The sequence below is a fragment of the Salvelinus sp. IW2-2015 genome, linkage group LG2 (genome assembly GCF_002910315.2).
Source record: "Salvelinus sp. IW2-2015 linkage group LG2, ASM291031v2, whole genome shotgun sequence".
In the NCBI taxonomy this organism is placed as follows: domain Eukaryota; kingdom Metazoa; phylum Chordata; class Actinopteri; order Salmoniformes; family Salmonidae; genus Salvelinus; species Salvelinus sp. IW2-2015.
The window spans coordinates 3,948,137-3,972,361 of NC_036839.1; the positions used below are offsets into that span (position 1 = coordinate 3,948,137).

Here is a 24,225-nt window from a genome sequence, read left to right on the forward strand (position 1 = left end):
AACAAAAATGTTAATTTGCAACTGTTGGACTAATGATTACACCCTAGATCAGCTAGATGCAGGCAAGATTGTGTAAGGCGGTATTAAATGTGTCAATGTGATTACACCTTGATTACTCAAATTTATTTTGACCTGTGCACCTACGTTGTAAACTTTCATTCATAGGCTAATTTGTAGCAACCTCATGATGGGTATAGGGAAATTATGAGTATCATGTAGTAGCCTAAACCTATCAGTGTTAGCATTGAGCTGTAATAGAAATAAGGCCATGCTCATAAAAATAAATGATCATCCTCCCTTATCTTAAATGGCACCGATCGCCACTGATCTCATAGTATCAACGTTGCTGTGCGTTTGAGGTTTATTTTTGCAGTCTATGGTTCGAGGAAACTGGAGACACAGTGATCTGAGCTATCCGATTGGCCAGCGGTAGGCCTATTAGTGAACCTGACTTGCCCTATGCGCCTGCCGGGTAGGCGGAGTTCAACCTTCAGACACATGAAATGGTTAAAAATAGGAACACTTTGCCTTCCCGGCACTAGGGCTGCTGAATAAAGTTCACCTACTGCCAACACCGGGAAAAACATAAAATAAATAGCAACGCAAAGCTTTATCATTAGATTGCGATCGACCGGTTGGTGACCACTGATATAGGAGAACAATGAAAGTATTTGAGTGTTTTAATGATAAGAAATTACCAATAGTTCATGAATATAAGTTTTTAGGAGTGATCCATGCTCAATCAAGCACAATCATTAGGTGAGATAAAAATGTTCAGCTAGCTTGCTTGTCTGTGATGAAAATAAACTCAGACGGCGATGTCTTCCTAGCAGCAGACAGTTGGAGCAAACAACCTAGTGTGTGAAGAAAACAAGGTCTGGCCAAGAAACACGATGAAAAAGTCACACTTTAGTAGCCTTTCTTGTCAATTCGACCAACTTCTACTTGTGGCCTGTTCCCAAATGTTCTGTGTGACCACCCGCACACGTGACTGGTGAAATAGATATTCTTACCCACCAATGCCAAAATCTACCCACATTTGGACGGTGGCGGGTGTTAATTTCCAACCCTGCAAACCACAGCCAAAATGGGTCACTATAACTAACACATAGCCAATGAAAACCGTATTACTACCATTAATACTACTGCCATCACTACTACTATTTCACAACCATAAATACTTCAAGACTAGCAAGCACACCACATTTACTTAAGTAAATGTCCTTTTCTAGTTATTACTAATTTAAGTCCAAAAATTTATGTTGCAACTGCAAGATTGCTCCTTTTAATACAGGTCAGGCCCAGATTATTGGAAATAATCKATTTCCCTCTATCCCTGACAGGACAAGCACGTGCTGGCCGTAGTGGCCATCGACCAAATGCTTGAGAAGCTGAAGAAGTCAAACGAGTTCCTGGAGTTGATCCTGAAGGGCCTCAATGAATACCTGGAGAAGAAGCGCCTCTACTTTCCACGATTCTTCTTCCTGTCCAACGACGAGCTGCTGGAGATCCTCTCTGAAACCAAAGACCCCACAAGGTAAGAGCACTGGCYTTAACCTTATACCTGTTCAGACCTGGGTTCAAATACTATTTGAAATCATTCTWAATACTTAATTGGGCTTGAATGAACTTGCCTAGCACAATGGCACCAATGGTATAGCCTTAAAATGGAAAAATCTGTCCATCTGGCGCTCCAGGCAGGGTAAAGCAAATGCTAAAATGACTGTTACAGTCCTATCCCTGTGGGATTAACCCTATTTCACTAGTGCGTCACAGTGTAAATTATGCGTTGTATTGTAGCATTGATAGGTGGGTAAATGGAAGGTAACAGTATGATTTGTATTCCCTCRCGAGTATAAGAGGTGCCCAAGCTTTGCAGCAATGTAAACTCTTTGTAAATCTATCCCTTTAAGTCTTAAAAGTGGGCTATTTTTGTGGATAAAGTGTTTCTTGCCCAAGGTCCTAGAGTGCAACTCAACTGAGGCAGGCAATCACTAGCTTGATTGTGACACTGCTGAAATGAAATTGATTGCTCTTGAAAAATCACAGCTCAAGCCTTTGCTATAAGACTTCAGGGACACACTAACCACTTGTTAGGAAGAACTGAGATACACTGAACAAAAATATAAACGCAACATGTAAACCGTTGGTCCCATGTTTTGTGAGCTAAAATTAAAGATCCCAGAAATTTTCCATATGTATAAAAAGCTTATTGCTTTCTAATTTTGTGCACACATTTGTTTACATCCCTGTTAGTGAGCATTTCCTCTTTGACAACATACTCCTCACCTGACATGTGTGGCATATCAAYAAGCTGATTAAACAACATGATCATTAAACAGGTGCACCTTGTGCCGGGGAAAATTAAAGGCTACTTTAAAGTGTGCAACTTTGTCACACAACACAATGCCACAGATGTTTGAGGGAAAGTGCAATTGGCATGCTGACTGCYTGAATGTCCACCAGAGCTGTTGCCAGAAAATGTAATGTTAATTTCACCACCATAAGCCGCCTCCAACATCGTTTTAGAGAATTTGGCAGTATGTCCAACTGGCCTCACAACCGCAGACCATGTGTAACCATGCCAGCCCAGGACCTCCACATCCGGCTTCACCTGTGGGAAAGTCTGAGACCAGCCACCCAGATAGCTGATGAAACTGTGGGTTTGCACAACCTAAGATTTTTTCCACGTAACCGACTTCAGTGGGCAAATGCTCACATCTGACAGCCACTGGCACGCTGGAGAAGTGTGCTCTTCACGGATTAATCCCGGTTTCAACTGGACCGGGCAGATGGGTTGTTTGGCGTCGTGTGGGCAAGCGGTTTGCTGATGTCAACGTTGTGAACTAGGGCTGGGCGGTATACTGTATTTTACTATATACTGGTATTGATGCACATACCGGTTTGGGTTTTTACTTTACCTTCTATAACGGTATTTGATTGTTTGGTTTGTTAAATGTGATACGCCGTGTGTAACGTCCATTTTATAGTTTACTCCGCTATTTGAGTCATCCTTCTCCGCTCTCTCTCTCTCTCCATGCTGCTTTACACACATACCTAGTCCCACCCCCAGTCACCCAAGGAGCGCATTTGTTGTTGCTTGACCACGAGACACTTTCGTTCAGTCTGCAAGGTCAATGCAGCACATGCAACAATGTTGATGAAAACGATGTTGTTTCCACTTTGATCTTAATATAAATCCACAAGCGTTCTATAATTACAATGTTAGTTTATGTTTCTTACATCTGCAAACAGCTAGTTTGTATTTTATTTGCAAGTTAAGCTAACTCGTGTTAGCCCCTAATGCTAATCGCTAGTTAGCTGGCTAAAAGTACTGAGGCCTAAATCAGCATGTTGTTTGTGCAACAGTATCTTCTAAATCAAAGAGGAACAGGCGAAGCATGAATATGTTGGCTATATGAATAAAGTTTTAATGTAGCTAAAGATTATAGAGTCCCCTAGGAAACACGGAATATCACTTTGGTTCCTAACCTGTCACAACTCGTCCATGGCATTTTAATTCGTTGTCATGTCCAACAACACTGTATTCAAAGTGCCCACTATTATTTATATTCTAACTATATAATTATAATAAACATTCTATTTCCATGATTCCAAAAGTTCACCCAAGTGTTTTGATCTAAATCACAATTGCAACATTTGGTTAAAAATAAGGCCTAGTATTTTTGCCCATATCGTGGCAGTGTGGAAATTATCTCAAATGAGTGCAAGAAATGCAGAAATTGGTGGAAATGCAGGAAATTATTTTAGGTTGAAGTTGAATTGAACAGTATAAAACAATCCGAATGGTGAAAGAGCCATTTAAATAAWTTTGAATATATGTGTTGCCACCCTAGGGTCACGCACTACTCATAAAGAAAATGTAGAACTTTTATTAATCAAAAACATAAAATACCACCAAATACCGTCATAAATTAGAAAAATACCATMATATGACATTTTGGCCATATCGCCCAGCCCTATTGTGAACAGAGTGCCACATGGTGAAGGTGGGGTGATGATATGGGCAAGCATAAGCTATGTACAACGAACACAATTGCATTTTATCTATGGCAWTTTGAATGCACAGAGATACTGTGACGAGATCCTGAGATCCATTGTTGTGCCATTCATCCACCGCCATCACATGTTTGCATGYTAARGCACGACCCCATGTCGCACGGATCTGTACACAATTCCTGGAAGCTGAAAATGTCCCAGGTTCTTTTATGGCCTGCATACTCWCAAGACATGTCAACCATTGATTATGTTTGGGATGCTTTGGATCGACGTGTATGACACCGTGTTCCAGACACGCCAATATCCAGGAACTTCACACAGCCATTGAAGAGGAGTGGGACAACATTCCACAGGCCACAATCAACAGCCTGATCAACTCTATGCGAAGGAGGCGGTCAGAACCGATACTGAATGGTTTTCTGATCTARGCCCCTACCGTTTTTTTTAAAGGTTTCTGTGACCAATAGAAACATCTGTATTCCCTGTCATGTGAAATCCATAGATTAGGGCCTAATGAATTGATTTCATTTGACAGATTTCCTTATATGAACTGTAACTCAGTAAAATCTTAGAAATTGTTGCATGTTTGGTATATTTTTTTGCTCATTCCAAAATCATGGGCATTAATATGGAGTTGGACCCCCCTTTGCTGCTATAACAGCCTCTACTCTTCTGGGAAGGCTTTCCACTAGATGTTGGAACAAAAAGATTGGTGAGACTGGGCACTGATGTTGGGCGATTAGGCATGGCTCACAGTCGGTGTTTCAATGCATCCCAAAGGTGTTCGATGGGGTTGAGGTCTCAATATGGCCTCAATGTTTTGCCAATATCGTACAGCCCAACATGGCAGTGGGGAAATCATCTCAAAGGAGTACAGAAAATGCAGAAATTGATTAAAATACTGACAATTATTTTTCTTTGATACCACAAAACATAAAATACAGTCAAATACTGTCAACATTAAAWAAWAAAAAAAATTATATGATATTTTGGCTATATCGCACAGCCCTAAAATTACTCAGTGCCTTCAGAAAGTATTCATACTCCTTAGCTTATTCCACATTTTGTTGTGTTTTACAGCCTGAATTCAAAATGTATAAAACAAATGTATCACCCATCTACACACCCCATAATGACAAAGTGAAATCATGTTTTGAGACATTGTTGCCAATTTGTTGAAAATGAAGTACAGAAATATCTAATTTACATAAGTATTCACATCCCTGAGTCAATACATGTTAGAATCACCGTTCACAGCGATTACAGCGTTGAGTCTTTCTGCGTAAGTCTCTAAGAGCTTTGCACACCTGGATTGTACAATATTTGCACTTTATTATTTTTTTAAATTGTTCAAGCTCTGTCAAGTTGGTTGTTGATCATTGCAACACAGCCATTTTCCAGTCATGCCATAGATTTTAAAGTCGATTTAAGTCAGAACTGTAACTAGGCCACTCAGGAACAATCAATGTCGCATTGGTAAGCAAGTCCAGTGTATATTTGGCCTTGTGTTTTAGGTTATTGTCCTGCTGAAAAGTGAATTTGTCTCCCAGTGTCTTTTGGAAAGCAGACTGAACCAGGTTTTCCTCTAGGATTTTGCCTGCAACTAAGTTAGGAAGGACACCTGTATCTTTGTAGTGACTGGGTGTATTGATACAACATCCAAAGTGTAATTAATAACTTCACCATGCTCAAAGGGATAATTATTGTCTACTTTTTGTTTTTGTTTTTACCAATCTACCAATCGGTGCCCTTCTTTGCGAGGCATTGGAAAACCTCCCTGGTCTTTGTAGTTGAATCTGTGTTTGAAATTCACTGCTCGACTGAGGGAGCTTACAGATAATTGTATGTGTGGGGTACAAAGATGAGGTAGTCATTATAAAATCATGTTAAACACACATATTGCACAAAGAGTGAGTTCATGCAACTTAAGTGACTTGTTAAGTTAAGTGTTAAGTACATTTTTACTCTTGAACTTTAGTGTTGCCATAACAAAGTGGTGAATACTTATTGATTCAAGACATGTCAGCTTTTCATTATTAATGAAGTTGTAAACATTTAAAAAAACATATTTCCACTTTGACATTATGGGGTACTTTGTGTAGTCCAATGACACAAAATATAAATMTAATCAATTTCAAATTCAGGCTGTAACACAACAAAATGTGCAGCAAGTCAAGGAGTATGAATACTTTCTGAAGAATAACAACACTTTATATTTTCTTAAACAAAAATGAACTACAGTAACTGTTGGCATTTCAGTTTCCCGCTGAACTGAAACCGAACCATGCCATGACCCCAAAACCGCAATACCTACTGAACCGTTACACCCTAGCCATCGGGGGTATCTTGTCAGAAAGCCATGTTTCAGAAAAATAGGATATTGCAATTACAAGAGTCTCTTTGAGGGAAGTGGTGGCCGGTTTTCTCCTCGCCTTAGTTTTACCAGGACCCCCGCTCACTCTCCTGCCTTTTTTTTAGACTGCGCTTCCTCTTTTGTAGCCGAAGATTGGTTCAGAGGTACACAAAGAGCCCAGGCAGATGAATCGAAGTTGATGCCGGAATTTCGTTTATTAACTGCCGATGTTCAAAAGTTTTTGTTAATCATAGGAAATAATAGCAGACACATTTCGAGCAAAGAAAGTAAAGATAAATGCCAAAATAATCACAAAATAGCAAAGTCGAGTTGGAGCACGCAAGACGGCAGACATACAGTACGGTGCCATCTCTCTTAATGTGTATCAGATATTAGAGTTATTTATACAATAGATAGATGCATTGTAGCGGTTGGTCATACAGAGGCGTTAAAGTAGTGATGGCATTTGAGTTCCTTCCGTAGTGAGGTATATGGGCATATTTACATTTCAGGTGTTTTTCACAACTCCTGTTCAGAGAATAACCTCCCAAAGTATAATATGAACAGAACACACAAACTTGGCCACTACATACACTTCATTCAGCAATAAAGGAATTCTCCGAACCACCTCATCAAGACGGCTCAAAAGAGATGGGAATAAGGAGAAGAAGAGAAAAAGTTGAGGCTTCGAAAACGAAAATCCTGTACTTACTGTGGGAATTTAATTCTATAATGTCTTCTCCTCACGACACTCTGCCCTACTTACTCCACTGTGGCTCCCTGAGTAGGCGAAAGGCTGATAAGCATGCCATGTCTTATTTCACCAAAGGTATGTGGTTTATAATGAATGTGATTTCAGACAAAGGAGGCTCAGCCCTTTACTCTTCTGTTTCTTTTTTCCCCTTCTCATCCACTACTGCCATGAATTTCATTAGCCTCATGTCGCCTCGTGCAGTCACTGACTTTTCTGAAAAGACAGAATTTTCCAAACACCTACGGTAGTTTGATTTTGACAAGGCGATGAATCTGTTGCGAGGCTCAATAGGACCTAGTGTGCCGTCTTAATGCCCTTTTGAGCAAGGATGTGCCATTCTCCCATCTGTAGTGCTTTACCGCAGTTCTTTCTGTATCGAAGTTTGGCAAGACCAACCCAGTCAACCCACACAACCATTTCATGCAGCCACACATTTTCTCCAACGCTGCTTGGTTGCTTTATGATTCATGAGTATTTTTTTAATTAACGACTGTCRTTTTTTTCAGAACTGTTTATTTTTTATTTTTTTGTGTTAGACTTCAATCCAACACAAAATAATGTATTGCAAAGTAATTTGTCACAGAAAGCACAACAAAATGCTTAGGCGTGGTGCATGTGTCGTATGTGAGATTTGATTAGTCTCTTTTGTGTTCCCCGACTGGTGGTTAGAGGACAATCAATAGCTGATTATCATCAGGATTAGGACAGATGCAATAGTTTGCGTGCGGTGTGAATAACAAACGTTTTGTTGATTTTCCAGGCAAACCCTTGCATGCAATATAATAATCACAAGCAGTAGGCATAAACGAGATGCTCCAACTGTGGCAGTGTTATACAGATAGGGAAGGACATCTAATTGTGGGAAGTGATGCATGGAAAGCAAGGACTTTGCCACCCAGGAGGGCCAAGATAAATAGGCGACCTGCTTACATTTGGATTATGCCTTCTATTAAGGGTATGATTAATCCTAAAATCTAAAGTTTGTTAGTTTTGTGGCCTAGGATGATCGAGCAGTGTAAGCTGCTGTGTCCAAAAAACATATACCGCTGCATGGGTTTGTTTACATCCCACTGCTATTTCAGCACACTCTCTCCTCTATCTTTCCACGGTATCTATCCTATCCAATCAACATCAAACAAACATGTTTGGCATTTTTGATACATAAAAAGTGGTCTGAAGTCAAACTGTTCATGTTCCATGCAATATGTGTTGTGCGTCCGGTTGTAGGTCTACAGTGCATTCGGYAAGTATTCAGACCCCTTGACTTMTCCCACATTTTGTTACATTACAGTCTTATTCTAAAATAGATTTAATWGTTTTTTRCCCTCATCAATTTACACACAATACCCCATAATAACAAAGCAAAAAGAGGTGGTTTAGACATTTTTGCTAATTTATTACAAATAAAAAACTGATATCACATTTACATATTTGTATTCAGACCCTTTACTCAATACWTTGTTGAAGCACCTTTGGCAGTGATTACAGCCTTGAGTCTTCTTGGGTATGAAGCTACAAGCTTGGCACACCTGTATTTGGGGAGTTTCTCCCATTCTTCTCTGCAGATCCTCTCAAGCTCTGTCAGGTTGGATGGAGAGCGTCGCTGCACAGCTATTTTCAGGTCTCTCAAGATGTTGGATCGTTGCCCTGTTGGTAGATGAACCTTCGCCCCAGTCTGAGGTCCTATAAGCACTCTAGAGCAAGTTCTTGTCAAGGATCTCTCTGTACTTTTCTCCGTTCATCTTTCCCTCGATCCTAATTAGTCTTCCAGTCCCTTCCGCTGAAAAACATACCACAGTATGTTGCTGCCACCACCATGCRTCACKGTAGGGATGGTGCCAGGTTTTCTCCAGACATGACGTTTGACATTCAGGCCAAAGAGTTCAATCTTGGTTTCATCAGACCAGAGAATGTAGTTTCTCATGGTCTGAGAGTCTTTTAGGTGCCTTTGGGCAAACTCCAAGCGGGCTGTCATGTGCCTTTTACTGAGAAGTGGTTTCCGTCTGGCCACTCTACCATAAAGTTCTGATTGGTTGAGTGCTGCAGCGATGGTTGTCCTTCTGGAAGGTTCTCCCATCTCCACAGAGGAACTCTGGTGCTCTGTCAGACTGACCGTCAGGTTTATGGTCACCTCCCTGAACAAGGCCCTTCTCCCCCGATTGCTCAGTTGGGCCGGGCGGCCAGCTCTAGGAAGAGTCGTGGTGGTTCCAAACTTCTTCAATTTGAGAATGATGGAGGCCACTGTGTTCTTGGGGACCTTCAATGCTGTACAKATTTTTTTGGTACCCTTCCCCAGATCTGTGCCTCGACACAATCCTGTCTCGGAGATCTACSGACAATTCCTTCGACATCATGGCTTGGTTTTTGCTCTGACATGCACTATTAACTMTGGAACCTTATATAGACAGGAGTGTGCTTTTCCAAATCATGTCTAATCAATTGAATTTACCARAGGTGGACTCCAAGTTGTAGAAACATTTCAAGGATGATCAATGGAAACAGGATGCACCTGAACTCAATTTCGAGTCTCTTAGCAAAGGGTCTGAATACTTATGTAAATAAGATATTTCTGTGTTTAATTTTTAATAAATTTGTTTTCACTTTGTCATTATGGGCTATTGTGTGTAGATTGATGAGGAAACACATTTATTTAATCAATTTTAGAAAAAGGCTGTAACGTAACAGAATGTAGATAAAGTCAAGGGGTCTGAATACTTTCCAAATGCACTGTATGTGCTCCTGACAAACTTTGTTTTTGGGGTGAACTAGGKCCATATTTTTTTACTACTTTGTGTRCCTAAAGGGTGTTACAAATGTGTGCTTGTAATGTGAGAAGAGTTACCCACACACATCCCAGTGAAAAACGCTGCATAAATGCTATCCATGATTGTCCCCTTTCTTTCTTTAGGGTTCAGCCTCATCTGAAGAAGTGTTTCGAGGGCATCAACGACGTGGTGTTCACAGACGTGCTGGACATTACCCACATGAAGAGCAGTGAGGGAGAGGTGGTGGAGCTCCTAGATATAATCTCCACCTCCAAGGCCCGCGGCCAGGTGGAGAAATGGCTCCTAGAGCTAGAGATGGGTATGATCAGCTCCCTGCATAAGGTACAGTACCAGTACATAAGGTACAGTACCAGTATCTTCTAACAACAGATCTGATATCAGTGTCTAAGGTCTGCTTAAAAATATGATTTATTAGATAAATTTAATATCTGACCCTGGACCAGTATTTTGAGAGATAATGTACAGTGTCATCAACACCCACAATACACTGTACCATGGACTGGCTAGGCAATCAGTTGGAATCTACGGAGACAGAATTTTCTTAAGCCTTCAGAAATGATTAGAAATAAAAAGTACTTGGGCAATTACTCTAGATCAAATTAAACCTGAAAATRTAACTATTTTTGCCTACGAAGGATTCAGCTCTATGTGAATACAGTAGATTTTGGTGCAAATTAATTGAAAATACTWATTTTTCAACCAAAAAAATCCTCAAATTTTTGGGAAAATAAGGTGATAAAGATTTGTTCTTAACTGACYTGCATAGTTAAATAAAGGTAAAATAAAATACACATTCTCTCCTAATTATAGTGTTGTTTTGATAATTATTTTCAAATCCAATGGTTGTGTGCCCCAGGTGATTGGGGAGGCCATTGAGGCATACCCCAAGGACCTGAGGATCAACTGGGTGCGTACCTGGCCCGGCCAGACGGTGCTGTGTGTTTCCCAGGTGTACTGGACCAAAGACATTCACGCGGCCATCGTCTCAGGGCAGAAGGTACAAGGCCAAACTACATTGGAAAGAGTTTACCTTATATTATATCATATAATATCTACAGATGAAAACTAGCCAGCTGGCTTAATCTGGCACATCTTATTGATGTGCATTATCACTGTCAAATAAATACAGGAATATAGGCTGCTGTCATGCTGCAGAACAGATTAAGTGCTATCTCACAACTAACTGAGGAAGAACCACTTGACGAGCACTGGACCATGTTAAGAAAAACCTGGTGTGTTTGTGTGCGTGCATGCGTGTAAAAGCCCGCACAAGTTACTGAGAGTGCATGGGGTGTATGCCTTTGCATACGACCCTATGATTGACATATATTTCCCTGTCAAACCAGTGATGTCTCKCTTTTTGTTTTGCAGGCCCTGGATGTCTATCTGCAGCAGAACAACAGTCAGATCGATGACATTGTGATGCTGGTGCGCGGGAAGCTGTCCAAACAGAACCGGGTCACCCTGGGTGCTCTGGTGGTGCAGGACGTCCACGCCCGAGATGTGCTAGCCACACTGGTCCAGAAAGGCATCAGGGACGAGACTGACTTTGAGTGGCTCAGTCAGCTACGCTACTACTGGGTGGTAAGTGTATGCGTGTGTGTGCATGTGGGTTTTTTGGGGTGTGTATGTGTGCATGCATGCATGTTTTGTTTGTYTCTATGTATTTTACCTTTTGGCTCCATTAAGTACTAACTGACCAGGTTTGTGTTGACTTGACCTCTGTATATACAGGAGGACCGTCTCCAGACTAAGATGATCAACGCCGGCCTTGCTTATGGTTACGAGTATCTGGGGAACACACCACGCCTGGTCATCACTCCACTTACTGACCGCTGCTACAGGTAAGGACCACTAATACTCACCGCACTCGTTGGCAAGTCAGGACCCTCAACATGCTGATGTGCTGTGACTGTAACGCAATGCACTCAAATCAGACCTGTGTTCAAATACTATATGAAATCTTTCATGCGACTTGGTCTAGAAGGATTAGAGTGCCAAGTGTGCGGGGTTTGCACTCCTTGTGACTATTCTATTGGTTCCATTGTGCCAGGCAAGCACAATCATGCATAGATAGTATTTAAKATGATTTCAAATAGCATTTGAACACAGGTCTGCCCCTTCTCCTACAGAACACTGTTTGGGGCCCTGCACTTATACTTGGGAGGGGCACCTGAGGGCCCCGCAGGTACAGGGAAGACGGAGACCACCAAGGATCTGGCCAAGGCTGTGGCCAAGCAGTGTGTTGTCTTCAACTGCTCTGACGGCTTGGATTACATCGCCCTGGGCAAGTTCTTCAAGGTGGGCATATCCCTCTAGCGTGGTAAAACCTGACTAAACCTGAGTGAACCAGACACTCACCATTGATAAATGAAGTGAAACAATGGTGTGTGCAGCAACAATGGTGTGTGCAGCGTTCAGTCATGTTTAACCAGGCTAAGATCCCTCACACCCACTCTTACTGTAGGGCTCAGCTTCTAGTTGGCATGGCTCTATTGATGAATGGCCTATGCTCATGAATACAGTTTTTAAGTTATGATAAACGAAAAACGTTCCAGTTTTAAAATGTTGTATTGTAGACCAGCTGATTGAAGAGGGGTCATTCAGATKAAAAAAAATGAGATGCAGGGCTGAGACCGTTTCCATGGTAACAGTGACACTTTGGAATGATGTGATGAAACTTTGAAACAAAGTTGCCACTTGTTGTAGCAAGTGTTGTAGCAAACCAGTATCATGACATACATGCACCACAAACAGGGCACATGTGTATRGGCTAGCTAGCTAGCTGCTTGGCTAAATACAGAACATCAGCACACTGTTCTTTGATTGGCTAAACAAATCTGTCTCTTTTGACATGTTGCATCTTGGAAACTCCAGCAGCTGACATAAGACGTTCTGAAACTACATCGTTTAGATCAAGCAAACTTCATAAAACCATCTTGTCTCGGCTGTTAGATCTGTACCGGGCTTTATAGGCATTCCGTGAGGCAGTTATTTACTCAAATATGATGATAACATTTTATAATAACTGCTTAACAGAATTGTATACKTTTTTTTTTTACCCAAAAGAGGACCCCCATGGTGTGGCCCCCAATGCAGGTCATTGTGATTCAGGCCACTTGTATAAGAGCTTAGATTTTTAAGAGGGTCRTTTGGGTTATTCCGCTTTAATTTAATTAAWGTTTTAACTCATCCTTTACTCAACACTTCTCTGCCCACACGAATATGGACTGACAAATTCTTAATATCCACACTTGACACATTGTTCTAACAACACTGCTGGAGCCATGCAGTACAATACAGATATTGTGTTTTTGGTGGCATGCACATTGAGACTTTTAGCCTTGAGTTAAGGATTTTCATCCAGAAAAGCTGATTGTCCCTTTTTGGGGAAAAATGTAACTGATAGCTAACATTCCCAAGGTTGAGTGCTCTCCTGTTGTCCWTGATGGGTACTAAGACATAGGCTACTACTGAACCTCCTAAAGAACTTGTGTGGCAGCAAGATGGATATCACAACGAAGCCTTGGCAACCGCAAGTGGTCCAAGTTACGCTGTGTGTATGTGTCTGTTTCAGCTGTTTCAATTTGAAGCTGGTGGACAAAACCAAAAGCAAAAGACTCAAACACTAAACTTAAGGAGGGAAGGGGGGACAGTTGTTTGAATTCAGGCTGTGGTGTTGCAAATTGCCTAGTTTCCACAAGGGGGCTTCATTTGACATATAACTCCTTTAAATTACAAATGCCAAGGTATTTATATGAGGGGACTCACTTAATTTGTGCTCCATTCAAAGTGCAAATATGCACGTCTGTGATGCCAATGCTGTGGGCTCTATAAAAAAACATATATTTAGTTTTAGCTGCATTCAGTACCCGTTTAAGGTCAATAAGTGAGTTTTGTATGACATTTAAAAGCAGTTTGTAGATCAGCACAGTGTCATCAACATAAAAGTATACAGTTCTTCACTAAGGAACCAATATCGTTAATATACAATGTGAGGAGTACTGGCCCTAGAATAGACCCCTGAGGTACTCCTTTTGTGACCTATCAGTTAGGTCATTATTGAACCAGTTGCAGGCATTTTGATCAAGTCCGACAGAGGACAACCTAGGCAACAACAGTGAATGATCCAAAGTATCAAAGGCTTTAGATCTTTAAACGTTGCTTTTTATCTAGAGAGCATACAATAACATTGACTAAGGGGTGCAGCTGAGATGGTACTATGTCCCTGTCTAAATCCTGATTGACATGTGTTTAGTATACATTTCCTAGATGTGCATAAATGAGTTTCTACTAAAATAATGTAATTTTACTTACTAATTTCAAATGTAATTCTCTATTTGAGGTGTATGTGCATGCTTCTCTTGTCATATCTCTTGTTGCTTGGCAGGGTTTGCTGTCCTGTGGAGCCTGGGCCTGCTTCGACGAGTTCAACCGCATTGACCTGGAGGTTCTATCAGTGGTAGCCCAGCAGATTCTCACCATACAGAGAGGTGTGTGTTAGAGAGTCCCAGAGTGTGTGTGAGAGAAATTCCCCATAATTTACACATTCTCACACCATACAGAGAGCTGTGTGAGCGTCCATTTAAAGACAGATTCACAACATACAGAGAGTTGTGTGTGTGTGAGACGCCATAATACACATTCTCACACCATACAAAGAGGTGTTTAGGTGTATAGTTCAACTGTTAGTACTTCAACTATAGCGCATTTGGCCACATGTTCTTACTTGTCGCTAGCATGGTCAGTCAATGGCACTGGTCAAATGTAGTCCCGGTCTCTGTAATATAATAATAATGATATATGCCATTTAGCAGGCACTTTTATCATACATTACAATACCTACATTTTCTCTCTCAGGTATTACTTCCCATGCTGAAATGCTGCTGTTTGAGGGGACGGAGCTAAAACTAAACCCCTCCTGTGCTGTGTTCATCACCATGAACCCAGGATACGCCGGTCGCTCTGAACTGCCAGACAACCTAAAGGTACCTGTGCTAAATGTATTAGTATTATTATCTGAGATCACATTAGCACAAGCCTCAGTGACTGTACCCAAGAGCCATCTGGTTGTACGGGATCACATGATGGCACACATGACATATGTTAKATCCCAAATGGCACCCTATTCCCTACATAGTGTACTACTTTTGACCAGAGCCCATAGGGTTGTAATGCACTATGTACGGAGTAAGATATCATTTTGGAAGCAGGCACAATTTTGGTGGGTTGTTTCCTTTCGATAGGCTCTCTTCAGGACGGTGGCCATGATGGTCCCGGACTACGCCATGATATCTGAGATTGTGCTCTACTCTTGTGGGTTTGTGACTGCCCGGCCACTGTCGGTGAAGATCGTGGCTACCTACAGGCTGTGCTCAGAACAGCTGTCCATGCAGCACCACTACGACTACGGCATGAGGGCCGTCAAGTCTGTGCTGACCGCCGCCGGGAACCTGAAGGTACCTGTCACAAGTCATCACATTGACTCTTTGCCCATGTCATTCAGGTCCCTACAGTGTACCCACAATAAGCGTTTACCTCTGTCCTCTAAGTTCCCACAATGTTCACCTCTACGGCAGTGTTTCTTAATCCTGTTCCTGTGAACCCAAAGGACTACACAACTGCTTCCACTAATCAACTCATCATTAAACCTTTGATAAGTGGAATCAGGTGTGRAGTGCTAGGGCAAAAACAAAAATGTGCATACCTACAGGCCCCACAATGTCCTCACATTTWTCCTTTGCTCCTTTCCTCTCACTTTCACGATTGTGATGTTTTTTTTTATTGCTAGATCAATTGGACAAAAGGGGACATTATTAATAACACTTGTTGTTAGTAATGGGACAATTTGTCCTCTCAAACCAGGTTGTCATTGTCTGAAGTTGAATATGAAGTCGAACATGACTCTTTGCAGCCACATTAGATTGAAATGGTCTCTTTTGACATTGTGATGGCAGTGAGAAATTGGGGCYTTCGTTCCTAACACGCAATGACATAGCAGAGTACAATGAAGACAGAACCTGGAAGATTGACTTTCAAAGATAAAGGTCTGAACCCAGAACCTGGTTCCCCATATAAATAGAACATATTCTTTCCCAGGCTCTAAGGGTTGTTTTCGGAGCGCCGCAATGCATTCATGTAATTTTTACATCAATTTCAGCACTGCCGCCTCCAGGACTTTACCCTGTCGCCTCTTTCAAAATTACTTTTGGAAAATAGTGGCGTGCATTTAGCCCCTGAGCTAAAGCGGCAAATACCACTGAAGGCTCCCTCGTCTGAAAGAGAGCGCGTGTCAGTGCACACAAAGGCTCCTGAATGATATCTTTCCCCACAAGGCCCACATTTGTCTCTCTCTCAATATGTATCTACCTCTTCACACCATTATCTCTCTCTCTCTCGTGTCACAGCTGAAGTATCCTGATGAAAACGAAGACATCCTGTTGCTTAGGTCCATCATTGARGTCAACCTGCCCAAGTTCCTGGCTCATGATCTACCGCTCTTTGGGGTGAGATAGTTTGCAAAGTCACTTCCTGACAATATAAACTCAGCAAAAAAAGAAACATCCTCTCACTGTCAACTGCGTTTATTTTCAGCAAACTTAACATGTGTAAATATTTGTATGAACATAACAAGATTCAACAACTGAGACATAAACTGAACAAGTTCTACAGACATGTGACTAACAGAAATGGAATAATGTATCCCTGAACAAAGGGGGGGGTTAAAATCAAAAGTAACAGTCTGGTGTGGCCACCAGCTGCATTAAGTACTGCAGTGCATCATCTCATCATGGACTGCACCAGATTTGCCCGTTCTTGCTGTTGTTACCCRACCACTATACGTGTGCATCTTCCCAGGGCATCACCTCTGATCTGTTCCCCGGGGTCAAACTCCCCAAACCGGACTATCGTCTCCTGCTGGAGGCCATCAAAGAGAACAGCGATAAGATGAACCTGCAGGTGACAGACTTCTTCGCAGAGAAGATCCTGCAGATCTTTGAGATGATGATCGTGCGCCACGGCTTTATGCTGGTGGGGGAGCCCTTTGGTGGGAAGACGTGCGCCTACCGGGTGCTGGCAGCAGCCCTACAAGACATCTGTGAGAAGGTAACTTTCACTTCTTACATACAGATGCCATATCTTCTTTTGATCATCCAGCTGCTGCAGGATTATTTTCCTGCTGTGTGAAACTGGATCAAATTAAGATATGGCATTTTAGTTCAATTCTGTGTCTAAAACCCCTTTAAAAGGCCCACAGGAGCAGAAATTCATTTTTTTTCATTCACTTTTTTTCAGCTGAAAGATGATGCCAATAGCTTACCTATGATGTTGCACAATGATTTAAGTCAATAAGTTATCTTCTTAGTCAAAGTATGATATATTTGGGCTCGAAGTGGGAAAGCCAAACTGGTATCTTCGATATTTTCTGTGTCAATTGCATGTGTTTCCTCTATGAGATGACGCGCTAATACGTTTTAGTCTACATTTCTTTCCAGGGCTGGGATTCAGTTGAATGTTACCATCCACCAGCATGGCATTGTTTATTAATCAGAAGCACCTGCAAAGTTCTTCCTCTCCGCGAGTTGCGACAGCTGTACCAAACAGCTTTTCGCCGTAGCCTATATGGCTGCTTCAGCCATGGTGCATAGGGGTGTTTAAACGTACATTTTCAACCATTCCATGGGTCTTACGGAAACATGTCCACCCACCCGCGGTACCGGGCCATGCAATAGGAACTCGCCTTCACTACACGCTCCACTGGTTTGGTTGATGCAGCTATAGTAGATCCACAATGTTAGCAGCATGTTAGCTAGATACACTGACAGCTGTCAGCGCTTTATTGTTGTTGTTTATTCACTCCACGTGGAAATCTCCAGAACGTTCCCACCCCCAATTCGTGAACATGTATTAGCAGCCTGCGTAATTTTTTAGGGTTGAAATAGAGGGGGCATTGACCTCTGGTGGGGGCGTTAAAACCCCTCTTGTTCATTTTCAAAGAAATATAAGGTATAGAGATCAAATGTGACACTTCAGTGCCATGGTTGATTGGCTGGTGAACAATTTGCTGTTTAGGATGGGTCGGATTGAATTTTCCAAGGCAGTTCATTTAATATTTTCTTAGGGCTGAATCTTGACTTGAGATGTGCTCGTAAAGCAACCCTCATACTTAATCTCCAATTGACATCCATGCATGAGTTTGTGGAAGTCCATGTTAGCCGAACTTAAGTGTCCAATCACTTTGGCTGCCATAGTAAAAAGAGAACCATGTTTTCTAAATCAGAATCACCTTTATTCGTGAAGTACATTTACACATACTCAGAATTTTACTTGGTGATATGGTGCTGCTAGTGATGGACAACACTTAGAGACAAAATACAGACAGGAGTTTAAACAAAGTTATACACCATATACAACAAGGAAGAAATTAACATAGAGCTATAAGAGAATGAGCAGTGGATATACAGTCGTGGCCAAAAGTTTTGAGAATGACACAAATATTAATTTTCAAAGTCTGCTGCCTCAGTTTGCATGATGGCAATTTGCATATACTGCAGAATGTTATGAAGAGTGATCAGATGAATTGCAATTAATTGCAAATTCCCTCTTTGTCATGCAAATTACATTTCCACTGCATTTCAGCCCTGCCACAAAAGGACCATCTGACATCATYTCAGTGATTCTCTCGTTAACACAYGTGTGAGTGTTGACGAGGACAAAGCTGGAGACAAAGCTGGAGATCAAATAACAGACTGGAAGCTTCAAAAGGAGGGTGGTGCTTGGAATCATTGTTATTTCTCTGTCAACCATGGTTACCTGCAAGGAAACACGTGCCGTCATCATTGCTTTGCACAAAAAGGGCTTCACAGTCAAGGATATTGCTGCCAGTGGGATTGCACCTAAATCAGCCATTTATCAGATCATCAAGATCTTCAATTGTTGTGAAGAAGGCTTCAGGGCACCCAAGAAAGTCCAGCAAGCGCCAGGACTGTCTCCTAAACTTGATTCAGCTGCGAGATCAGGGCACCACCAGTACAGCGCTTGCTCAGGAATGGCAGCAGGCAGGTGTGAGTGCATCTGCACGCACAGTGAGGCGAAGACTTTTGGAGGATGGCCTGGTGTCAAGAAGGGCAGCAAAGAAGCCACTTCTCTCCAGGAAAAACATCAGGGACAGACTGACATTCTGCAAAAGGTACAGGGATTGGACTGCTGAGGACTGGTGTAAAGTCATTTTCTCTGATGAATCCCCTTTCCGATTGTTTGGGGCATCTGGAAAAAAACTTGTCCGGAGAAGACAAGGTGAGCGCTACCATCAGTCCTGTGTCATGACAACAGTAAAGCGTCCTGAGACCATTCATGTGTGGGGTTGCTTCTCAGCCAAGGGAGTGGGCTCACTCACAATTTTGCCTAAGAACACAGCCATGAATAAAGAATGGTACCAACACATCCTCGGAGAGCAACTTCTCCCAACCATCCAGGAACAGTTTGGTGACAAACAATGCCTTTTCCAGCATGATGGAGCACCTTGCCATAAGGCAAAAGTGATAACTAAGTGGCTCGGGGAACAAAACATTGATATTTTGGGTCCATGGCCAGGAAACTCCCCAGACCTTAATCCCATTGAGAACTTGTGGTCAATCTTCAAGAGGCAACAAAAACCCACAAATTCTGACAAACTCCATGCATTGATTATGCAAGAATGGGCTGCCATCAGTCAGGATGTGGCCCAGAAGTTAATTGACAGCATGCCAGGGCGGATTGCAGAGGTCTTGAAAAAGAAGGGTCAACACTGCAAATATTGACTCTTTGCATAAACTTCATGTAATTGTCAATAAAAGCCTTTGACACTTGAAATGCTTTTAATTATACTTCAGTATTCCATAGTAACATCTGACAAAAATATCTAAAGACACTGAAGCAGCAAACTTTGAAATGTTATATTTGTGTCATTCTTAAAACTTTTGGCCATGACTGCACAGTGGGTCTACAGTTGATATACAGTGCCGTATTCAGACCCCTTGACTTTTTCCACATTTTTGTTACAGCCTTTTTCTAAAATGGGTTAAAAAAATATATAATATAAAAAATATATATCCTCAGGACTCTACACACACTAACCCATAATGACAAAGCAAAAAAAAGTTTAGAAATTCGCCGCAAATTTATGAAGAAAAAAACAGCAGAAATACCTTATTCACATAAGTATTCAGACCCTTTGCTATGAGACTCGAAATTGAGCTCAGGTGCATCCTATTTCCGTTGATCATCCTTGAGATGTTTCTACAACTTCATTGGAGTCCACCTGTTGTAAATTCAATTGATTAGACATGATTTAGAAAGGCACACATCTATCTACATAACATCCCACAGTTGACAGTGCATGTCAGAGCAAAAACCAAGTCATGAGGTCAAAGAAATTGTCCGTAGAGCTCAGAGACAGGATTGTGTCGAGGCACAGATCTAGGGAAGGGTACCAAAACATTTCTGCACCATTGAAGGTCCCCAAGAACACAGTGGCCTCCATCATTCTTAAATGGAAGAAGTTTGGACCACCACGACTCTTTCTAGAGCTGGCCGCCCGGCCAAACTGAGCAATCGGGGGAGAAGGACCTTGGTCAGGGAGGTGACCAAGAACCTGATAGTCAATCTGACAGAGCTCCAGAGTTACTCTGTGGAGATGGGAGAACCTTCCAGAAAGACAACTATCTCTGCAGCACTCCACCAATCAAGCATTTATGGTAGGGTGGCCAGACGGAAGCCACTCCTCAGTGAAAGGCACATGACAGCCCGCTTGAAGTTTGCCCAAAGGCACCGAAAGACTCTCAGACCATGAGAACCAGTTTCTCTGTTGTGATGAAAACAATTTTGAACTCTTTGGCCTGAATGCCAAGCATCACGTCTGGAGGAAACTTGGCACCATCCCTACTGTGAAGCCTGGTGGTGGCAGCATCATGCTGTAGGGAGTGGTAGACTAGTCAGGATCGAGGCATAAATTAACGGATCAAAGTAAAGAGAGATCTTTGATGTAAACGTGCTCTAGAGCACTCAGGATCTCAGACTGCGGCAAAGTTTCACCTTCCAACAGGACAACAACCCTAAGCACATAGCCAAGACAATGCAAGAGTGGCTTCAGGACAAGTCTCTGAATGTCCATGAGTGGCCCAGCCAGAGRCCGGACTTGAGCCCGATCAAACATCTCTGGAGAGACCTTAAAAATAATTGTGCAGCAATGCTCCCTATCCAACTTGACAGAGCTTGAGAGGATCTGCAGAGAATAATGTGAGAAACTTCCCAAGTACAGGTGTGCCAAGCTTGTAGCGTCATACCCAAGAACACTCAAGGCTGTAATCTGTGCCAAAGGTTCTTCATCAGAGTACAGAGTAAATGCTCTGAATACTTAAGTAAATGTGATATTTCTTTATTTTATTTTAACCCATTTTATTATCAAAAATTTCAAAAAATCTGTTTTTGCTTTGTCATTATGGGGTATTGTATATACATTGATGAGAGGGGGAAAAACAATTGAATCAATTTTAGAATAAGGCTGTAACCTAACAAAATGTGGAGAAAGTTAACGTGTCTAAATCCTTCCCTTGATGGATGTGCAATTTTGCAGGATCAGTATGAGTGTACAAAACATTAGGCATACCTGTCCTAATATTGAGTTGCATCCCCTTTTGCCCTCAGACCAGCCTCAATTCGTGGACTGTACAAGGCTTGGAAAGCATTCCACAGTGATACTGGCCGATGTTGACTCCAATGCCTCCCACAGTTGTGTCAAGTTGGCTGGATGACCTTTGGGTGGTGGACTATTCTTTATACAGACAGGAAACTGTTGAGTGTGAAAAACCCAGCAGTGTTGCAGTTCTTGACACACTCAAACCGGTGCGTCTGTCACGTATACTCCCTCTCCGACCTCGAGATCATCAGGTTGCTGATTATCCTGCACACCTGTCACCATCATCGAGCGCACCAGCGCCTCATGACACTCACCTGGACGTCATCACCTCCTTGATTGTCAATCCCCTTGGTTCTTTCCTCAGGTGTTATTGACTCTGTTTTCATGTCGYTGCATTGTTTGTGTTACGTGTTTATTGTTTCATTTATTTATTAAAACACTCACTCCCTGAACTTTCTTCCCAACTCTCAGCGTTGTCGTTACAGAGTAGCACCTCACCTAAAGGAAGCATCAGGGAGTGTTTTTTGTTTGTTTTTGTGTCAGTGTAAATTTTTCCGGGAGCTGCTACAGACTCTCATGCCTCAGCCGGCTCGTCGGGCTCTCATGCCTCAGCCGGCTCGTCGGGCTCTCATGCTTCAGCCGGCTCGTCGGGCTTTCATGCCTCAGCCGGATCGCAGGCTCCCCTGCTTCCACCGGCTCATCAGGCTCTCATGCCTCAGCCGGATCGCCATGCTCCCCTGCCTCAGCCGGTCTGTCAGGTTCCCGCTCCCTGCCGGCTCGACAGGTTCCCGCGCCTCAGCCGGCGTGACAGGTTCCTGCGCTTCAGCAGGGGTGACCGGTCCGCACCTGATCCCCGGGTTCGTCCCCTTTGTCGGCGTCCTGTGGCTGGAGCCGCACGTCAGGGAGGGGGTACTGTCACGTGTACTCCCTCTCCGGCACTCTAGGTCATCAGGCTGKTGATTATCCTGCACACCTGTCACCATCGTCAAGCGCACCAGCGCCTCATGACACTCACCTGGACTCCATCACCTCCTTGATTATCTTCCCTATATCTATCACTCCCCTTTATTCTTTTCTCAGGTGTTTTTGACCCTGTTTTCATCTCGGTGCGTTGTTTGTGTTACGTGTTTATTGTTTCATTTATTTATTAAAACACTCACTCCCTAAACTAGCTTCCTGACTCTGAGCGCACACGTTACGGCGTCTGGCACCTACTATCATACCGCGTACAAAGACCTAAATTTGTTTTATTCCTTTCCAGACAGACAAACAGTCGTTGTTGGAGAACTACTGCTATTTAGCTACCTTAATTTATGAGTGTAACTTTTTCTTGGTCTTGCTGGTCTTGCTCCTCTGGTCTTCTTCTTTGGCAGAACTTTGTCTAGTTAGTACATCCTTTCCCTATAGTTGGTCCACTTCTGCACTGTTTACTAGACATCACTGTTTCCCAGACAAGCACAGCACAGCCGTTAGGTGTTTACATGCCTGAGAGGCCTTCTAGCTTCCCCATGGGAGGAGACAGAATGGCAAATGATGGAATGCCGAATGATGTCACATTTATCATCGTCCCCGGCAACGCTAGACGGCCCGTCATGTCCATCCTCCTCTCATTTCCGCAAGCTTCCGCTTCTTTTTTAACACCGTCTGACAGCTCCACTCAGAAATGCCACTCGCTGTGGTTTTGGCTCTCCTCCTTTGTTTGGAGAAGCTTTTTATCATGGAGACATTGATCTCGGAGGCGATMTATGCCTTGGCAGAGGAAGTGTGGTCAAATGAGGTGCTCGCCTAATCTACATTGCGTTCTAGCTGTCTTTTTTTTCTTTTTTTTTCTGGTGCTTTCAGATGGGCTTGGATCTGTTATCTATTTTAAGTAACTGGTTTCTATTGTCCACAGATAATGTTGCTAATCAGCTCATTTTGTGTGTGTGTGTGTGTCTATGTCTGTGTGTGTGGTCTATGTACTGTAGGGTTTAATGGATGAAAACCGGGTCCAGATCACAGTTATAAATCCCAAGTCCATCACCATGGGCCAGCTGTARGGTCAGTTTGACCCGGTCTCTCACGAGTGGTCGGACGGCATCCTGGCGGTCAGCTACAGGGCCTTCGCCTGCTCTCAGGTAAAATGTTCATCCACGGTAAACTCCAAAAACAGAAAACAAATGGAGAAAGTGGCACTCAGAACATTCCGACAGAAACCGCAATGACCAAACTCTAAATTATAAACTGAGCCCTGAATTCTGATTGGCTGAAAGCCATGGTATATCAGACCGTATACCACTGGTATGACAAAATATTTTGTTTTACTTCTCTAATTTCATTGGTAACCAGTTTATAATAGCAATAAGGCTACTCTGGGGTTTGTGATATATGTCCGATATACCACGGCTAAGGGCTGTGTCCAGGCACTCCGCATTGTGTGGTGCTTAAGAACAGCCCTTAGCCGTGGTATATCGGACATATACCACACCTCCTCGGGCCTTATTGTTTAATTATATGGCTCTGCTGCCATGCACTGTTTCCATGGGAACAGGGATTTTAGTGACAATCTGTGGATTATAACCTTTTAAAATGAGATTAAGATGTTCACAGAGATCAATAACTCAAGGGAATTAACTTGTTGTCACTGCAGTGGGTC

At 42.5% G+C, this 24,225-nt stretch overlaps 1 protein-coding gene across 1 annotated transcript in view; it reads left to right on the forward strand.

Moving 5' to 3' along the window:
* dnah7 (dynein, axonemal, heavy chain 7) overlaps positions 1 to 24,225 on the forward strand; it is a 184,405-nt gene that overhangs the window by 56,983 nt on the left and 103,197 nt on the right. Inside the window, 12 exon segments of the mRNA XM_024000724.2 lie at positions 1,344 to 1,537; positions 10,036 to 10,234; positions 10,770 to 10,910; positions 11,285 to 11,497; positions 11,648 to 11,757; positions 12,046 to 12,214; positions 14,304 to 14,406; positions 14,774 to 14,901; positions 15,160 to 15,372; positions 16,321 to 16,419; positions 16,772 to 17,020; positions 23,558 to 23,707. Coding sequence (XP_023856492.1) covers positions 1,344 to 1,537; positions 10,036 to 10,234; positions 10,770 to 10,910; positions 11,285 to 11,497; positions 11,648 to 11,757; positions 12,046 to 12,214; positions 14,304 to 14,406; positions 14,774 to 14,901; positions 15,160 to 15,372; positions 16,321 to 16,419; positions 16,772 to 17,020; positions 23,558 to 23,707 — 1,968 coding nt within the window.